The 7,306-nt window shown below is 38.1% G+C and overlaps 1 protein-coding gene across 1 annotated transcript; it reads left to right on the forward strand.

The window, feature by feature from the left end:
* Positions 1-1,475: 1,475 nt before the first annotated feature.
* On the forward strand, positions 1,476-7,303 carry LOC134230075 (small ribosomal subunit protein uS7-like; the record flags this gene model as incomplete). The annotated part of the gene is made up of 5 exons (XM_062711849.1): positions 1,476-1,718; positions 3,361-3,427; positions 3,774-3,886; positions 6,185-6,394; positions 7,124-7,303. Coding segments are annotated over exons 1-5 (813 nt in total), but the record flags the coding sequence as incomplete, so codon positions are not given.
* Between the last annotated feature and the right edge of the window lie 3 nt (positions 7,304-7,306).

Raw genomic sequence — 7,306 nt, forward strand, 5'->3', positions numbered from 1 at the left:
TTAGTCGAAGTAGACTTGAACTGAAATATTTTCAGTCGATACTGAGGAGCTAACACCTGTTGTAATTTCGTCCACTCTGCATATCCACAAGCTTGAGTGATATCACACTCGGCCTGTTCCATGAGGGCTATGGCTTGGTTCTTCTGGTCAAGCATTGGCTCTTACATCTCCTGACCTCATGCGTTTCCATTGTTTTTCCCATTCGGGGTCTGGATGTTCGGGTTTTTGACTGTGTAATCGAGTGACGACGATGGCTCTAGCTAAACAAAATTTATCCCAGGGATTGACGATCCGAACGATGGCTCTTTTATTGTTCTTAAAAGTCTCCTTATTCACTTGTAGATGTTTGGTTTTCTGGCCACCACTACCCTCGGGATACTTGACCCGAAACATATCAAATTCCATGCCCCCGTCGCCCAGTTTGAACTCCTTTCTGGATTGTTGCACGGCTTCAATCTTGTCTAAAATGACGTCCTCGTTAAAATGTTTACATTGAGTAAACTCGTACCAAATCTCTGATTCCAGAGATTTGTGGCGTATGTTCAGGCGGAGGTAATCGTTAGGATTACACTGCATTTTCGATTTGAAAGTTTGTAACATGTGTCTGAATAATCGCCGAACAAATCCTCTGTTTTCTTCCTCTGGAAACTCCTTAAAAATCACAGTGTAAAAATCCTGTTGAGCTTTAAATTTTTTAGAGTGCACCCTTTCATTCACTTTGACTCGATAATACTGGGATATGGCCTTGGGTTTGGGTGGTGAATGAATAGGTAACTTTGACCCCTCATGCGCCCTAGTCCTTTGCTGTTGCTGTCGTTGTTTTTCTAGTTGAGCTCTTCTCTGTAATAGTATGGCATTTCTTTTCCGAAGCTTTAATTCTCGCTCTTTATTTTCATCAAGAATTTGATTTAATTCTCTCTCCCGTAGTTGTCGTTGTCGTTGTTGTTGTAGTTGTTGTTGTCGTTGTTGTTCTTGTAGAGCTCTTCTCTGTAATCTTTCCGCATTTCTTTTCCTAAGCTCTAATTCTCGCTCTTTATTTTCATCAAGAATTTGATCTAATTCTCTCTCCCTTTTTTTCCATTCTAATAATCGTTGAGCATGTAACTGTTTTTCTCTAGTAGAATCCATGACCCCCCACAGGCAGGGAGCTGGCTCTGACTGTAGAATGAGCTGAAAGTAGGAGAAAACCTGTATTTATACAGTGGATGACGTCACAATGCATAGGTAAGCATATTTTTTGCACACGGCCCTAAACAAACTTGAATCGCTGCCAAGTATTACCTGTGTAGTCAGCATATTTTTTGCACACGGCCCTTTACAGGTGATGCAACAGGTATATAAGAAAACGCAGGTAAAACGTATTTTTGCACACGGCACACAGCAGGTATATAAACCAGCGCTGGACATTGACGTTCACACTTCGTTAGCATTCTGAATTCGACACAGGTAAAAAAAAAATGGAGCAGATAAAAAATATGACAAAGAAAACGGAGTATTGTTGGTCAGTCAATGGATCAAGCTTTGGAAAATGGATGAAAACTAAAGAAGAAGCGATCCAGGATTTTTATAAACGCCATAGAATATTTAGTCCCAGATACCAAAAAAGAGTGTGGTTGGTAAAAAGAGTGGAATTGGATCCTGAAGATTATGACACCAGAGAGGACCAATACTGTCTGAAGAGAAAAAATGGTTATTTATTTTATCAAAGATACAAATGGGTGCTCAGTTGTTATTGTAAGGAAAGTGGATGGAAAAACCAGATTGAAAGCTGTTTTCGTGAATTCGAACATAGAAAGAAACAAGGAATTCTTCCAGAGACTTATACAGTGTATATATATTGTCGCATTCCCTTTATTGCTGACACGAAAAACAACATTTGGAGAATAGATTTCTGAATTCTGAATAAAATTGCCTTGTTATCATCTGTCTTTTGTTATTGTTTTCAGAAAATCCAGTTTGAACTGGTTAGGCTAGACTGTCTAGACTGTGAAGCGTGACGTCATAATCAAATTCTTTTGACTCGCTGCCAAAATCGTAGTAGCAGCGTTGTGAATCGTAGTAGCAGCGTATATAGTAAAATGTAAACACAGTGTAAACACCCCGTATAGGACATATAGGGGCTATGTACTAACCCACCTAGCCCCCTAGGGTTAGGGTTAGGGTTGTACTGAGTTGACCCAGCTATCCCCCACAGACCCCCTAATCTGCACTCTCTTGACCCACCTATCCCCCCAGGGGCTGCACTCCCTTGACCCGCCTATCCCACACAGGGGCTGCACTCCCTTGACCCGCCTATCCCCCCAGCCCCAAAAGATCATCGTCATGAAATTGAAAAATAAGACAGGTATTCCTTAATCCACGTGCTCCAATCCCTGCTTCTGTCTAGCTGTTTGTCCCGCCTTGCAAGTGTTTTTTTTGGAACCGCTCCAATACATTGATGGGGAAATAAACTACATTTACAATTTGTAATTTTATCTGGGACAAAGACATTGGAAATGTAAAAATTATGTTATAAATGAAAAAGTTTTAAGATGCACACCTTATATGATATATTTTTCTCCAACTCCAAAAAGTAGTTTCTACTAGTGTCATTGGCGTCGGAAGCAAATTTAAAGTGGGGGGGGGGGGGGGGCTAAGTGAAAAAAAAATTATACCTTAAAAAAAAATCTGACAAGCAAAAAAAAAAATGTTCTATTTCATGGGGGTGGGGGTGGGGGGGGGGGGAGGGGAGTAGGTTCGAACTTCAGTACCAAAATTTTTTCCGGGGGGGGGGGGGGCCAAACCTACGCAGCAATGTTCAATGTCTATACTAAGTATGTATTTGGAAAAAAAGTGGTGGGCTAAGCCCCCCCCCCCCCCCCCCCCCCCCCCCCAGTTCCGACGCCTATGAGTGTTTAGAGCTTCCTTAAGCTACACTGAACCATGATACTTTATGCCGCTATTGCAGCCGCGAAGTTCTAAAATGAGGGGAGAAAATCTACAAATTAAAATCTTCAATATCCGCCATTTTCTACTTACATGGTTGTATTGTTTTAAGGACAGACAAATTGATCGATTTTATTTTACAACTGAGAAATTTTTATGTGAGTTCTAGGGATAATCCTATGAATTTAAACAATATAATTTGTAAATCAATTATTTGTGAATATGTGATGATGATGGATGAATCTATAACACTCCCCTTTCATAAATTACATTTGTTCAATCCTCTTAAGTTTTAGCTAAGATGAAAAGCGATGAATGAAAGATTGTTAAAAATATCTTATAAATTATTTGTTTAATATCCATGTGAATTTTTTCTATGAACCCTCTAACTGTTTATTCCGAATCCAATAATACGTACACGGTTTTAAAGTTTAGGCTTTGGTGAACCATTACCGGAAATGTAAACCCCATGTGCTTTCTTTTCACTTCCGGCACATTGACGGTATGAGTGCCAAACATTTGTAAATACATAAACCGTGTTAAAATGTCCCTTTCGTACTATGATGCTCAGCAATAGTCATTTTAGAATGAAAAATTGACTGCCAGTCATGATTCCTGTGCACATGCTTCTTGATATTTCTGCTGAATTCAAAGAAAATATCAATTTATATAGTGTATCCCCCCTCCCGAAATTGACTAAAAAATACTGAATATTGAATGCCGAATAAACATATCTACTGTTCTATTGTACAACATCATGAATTGATGATAACTAGATTTTAATTGAAATAAATAAGGGAATGTATGTACTGTAAGTTTTAATGATAATAAAATTTACCTTATTTCAGGCACAATGGCTGAAAACTGGGATGAACCTGCTCCAGTAGTGGAATTGCCAGAGATCAAACTCTTTGGTAAATGGTCATCAGATGATGTCCAAGTCAGTGACATCAGTTTAACAGTAAGTATAAGTGTTATACTCTGATCCGAAACAATATCTTTGTTAATGTAACGAGAGAGGATTAAAATGCAGGGTAGATAGAATGTTCTATCGTTAAAATGATATTGTCCTACGGACCCGGTTTAACGATAGAATTCGTTCCGTGTATTCGTAATGTAGCAAAAAGAAACACGGGCGATAACTCGCATGGTGCATTTACTAGGAACAATCTAGAGAGTTCCGAATGTAAACATGGCAGGTAATTTGAATGGAGAGAAAAACGTTGAGAAAATAAATTGGATTTTCGTATTTATATGGATTATTTTTTGGGACAAAAGGCATAAGCAATCTCAAAAAGGTTTGTTTTAATTATTTTGGTAGTTATTCCCAGTGCAAATCATTTTATATTCTTCAAAATCGTTTCGGAGCGGATCCGCTCCGATCTGCTACATTGCAAGTATATGGGACGTATTCTAACTGTGGTGAGGGCTTGTACCGAGACACAGTTAGATTATTCTAACTAAATGCAGGGGAGCAGATCGGGATTCGAACCAGGGCCCCCAGAATCTCCATTCAGGTGCTCTACCAACTGAGCTATCTGACTGGCAATGAAGCCAGCTGACCGCCACATTCCTCCCTCCTTAAAGGTTTTTCCCCCATATAGACACCAACCTAGGCTCATCCCTGGAAGGCCTCTCAAGTTTGCATAGCATAGCACCAAATGTAACTGGAGAGGAGAAAAATTTGCAGACTAGATCAGGATATAAACCTAGGCCTCTTGAATCTCCAGTCAGGTGCTCTACAGAGCTGCCAACCCTTATGATTTTGGCATAAGTCTTACGAAATAAGCATCCAAAATATGTCTTATGATTGCTCTCTATATTTTTCTGATTTTGGTTTTTCTCAGTCAAAGATTATAATACCGGAAATTTCATAACTGGCAGTTTACAGTTTCTACTACCGGTATTATAATTAAATATAATTCATAATCCTTACAACGATTGTTCGTATGGTCGTTTTGGTTTCAGATGGCCGATCACATTCATGTGAATGTTTTAAAGGTAACAAAATGGAAAGGTGCCTCAAATTACTCCGAATGCATATCCATTTACAAAACATCTTCAGCGGCAGGGGGCCTAGGCGGTACTCGGACCCCGCCTTACTTTTTTTCATTTCAGAATGTTGGCAGCTCTGGCTCTACCAACTGAGCTAGTAGAGCACCTGCTTCAACAAATTTAATTGTTAAAATCTCACTGACACTCATCATAGATGTAGTAGAGTAGTGGTTAACACATTCAGTCTGTGAGCTCTAGAGTAGTACTAGAGAGCACAAATCATGCATGTTTTGTTCCCCACATATCTTTAAAAACATGAGTGTAAAGTAAATTATTTATCAGGAATTGATTCAATAAAATAAAAGAAGTGAATAAATTCCTTCTTTTTTAAGACTTTGCTTTATGCACAAATTATCTAAATTAGATATGCAATTCATCTGCAACTGAATATTGATATGATTATATACAAGAATACCGGGAATTTAATTTTGTTTGTATTCTGGCCCTGATTGGTTGATATCCAAAAAGAAACACATATTATTTCTGTATAACCTGATTTGATACAGGGACACTTCCCCTGACGACTAGCTCTGCTGAATCATCTGTATACATGGAATCCTCTCATTCCAGTCTTCAAGATTCATTGATAATTCCAGATTTAAAAAATGTACCTTTTACTTCAAACAGTAACTCGATCTTACCTCATGTTAACAAACATGACTGCTAGGTCTATGCATCATTTATTACCTCCTCTCACTTCCCATCACTTCCGTTACTACAGTTGTATTATTGAGTGGCAAATTTAAACTAATAAAAAGCAAAAAAAAATTTATATCCACAGTTGTTTATGATTAAAATATTAAATTATTAGAAATGAATGACTCTAATTCTTTGGGAGAGGGCAGGCTTTGCCTGCTGCCCGATCCCATTCACTTTGTGTGATTAAAATTTTGTATAAATAAAAAAATAATATTTCTTCTCCTAATTGTTTGAGTATAACCTGGTTGGGGTCAGTTTATGCTGTTTAATAATGCGCTTCGCTGATTATAAAGCATAAACTGACCCAAACCACATTATACCACAATAATTTGGCCATGAATTAGAGTTATTCTTAAAATATATATAGTGCACATGGTAGATTTTTATTCACTAGTAAAATTAATAATTTTGGGTTTCTTAAGCTAACTTACCTTTCTGATGCCATGACACATTGCATAAGATATGGTAATCCTGAAGCTTTTGATTTTACTCTTATGTTTTGTAGGATTATATTGCTGTCAAAGAGAAGTATGCAAAATATTTGCCCCACTCTGCGGGACGATACCAAGTTAAGAGATTCAGAAAATCTCAGTGCCCAATTGTTGAACGCCTGACATGTTCACTCATGATGCACGGAAGGAACAATGGAAAGAAACTATTGACGGCTCGTATTGTCAAACACGCCTTCGAAATCATCCACTTACTCACAGGAGAGGTAAATCTTCATTGTCTTGATTTAAAACAGCTTAATTTGCAAGAAATGGTTGTAGGAAATGCCTGAATTAGAGAAGCATAAAGTCAAGATTATGAAACTTAATCAAGGAAATAGATACTCTTTCTTCTTTTTACATTTTTGGCTCATTTGAAATCCAGTGTAACTTGTTCATATCTGATCTCTGATGGTCCAAAGGGCATTTCACATTACCATTAGTTACAGACTCTTGTCATGAACTGGTATGAAAATTGGTATGAACATTTAGGTTATTTCAAATTTTGCTTTAGGATACTAGTATACAGAAAGCATGGTTTATTTCTTAAGAATATTTGGTTTGTAGATAACAGGGTTTAAACTAAGCTAGAATGTGTGGTCATTGAGGTTTCAGATTAGCTACTGGCGAATTTTTCACTCACTGGCTGGCTATTTCTGACAATTTTTACTAGCCATGTCCAGATTAAACTAATACCTTGGACAGTAGGCTTGTGAGTTTTGATGGAGAAGACTGTTAATTAAGGGAATACCAAACCTGAATAGTAGGAGTCTTTTGTAATATTTTGAATTGCAATGTTTGCAAACATGAGGAGGCTTTAAAGCACACATCAAATATTTAACCACAAGACATTCATTCCTTAGCAGAAAATAAAGTGTACACTTTGAGTTACAAGGCACAGCCTGGAGTTTTTTTTTTAAGTTTAAATAAGTTACATGTGTATTGAATTATTTCAGAACCCCCTGCAAGTGTTGGTGAATGCCATCATTAACAGCGGTCCTCGTGAAGACTCCACGCGTATTGGTCGTGCTGGTACTGTCCGACGTCAGGCCGTGGATGTGTCGCCACTCCGACGTGTGAACCAGGCTATCTGGCTTCTCTGTACTGGGGCTCGCGAGGCCTCGTTCAGGAACATCAAG

This window comes from Saccostrea cucullata, unplaced genomic scaffold (assembly GCF_032062105.1).
Source record: "Saccostrea cucullata isolate Sc308-1 unplaced genomic scaffold, CSIRO_AGI_Scuc_v1 ctg4390, whole genome shotgun sequence".
NCBI lineage: Eukaryota > Metazoa > Mollusca > Bivalvia > Ostreida > Ostreidae > Saccostrea > Saccostrea cuccullata.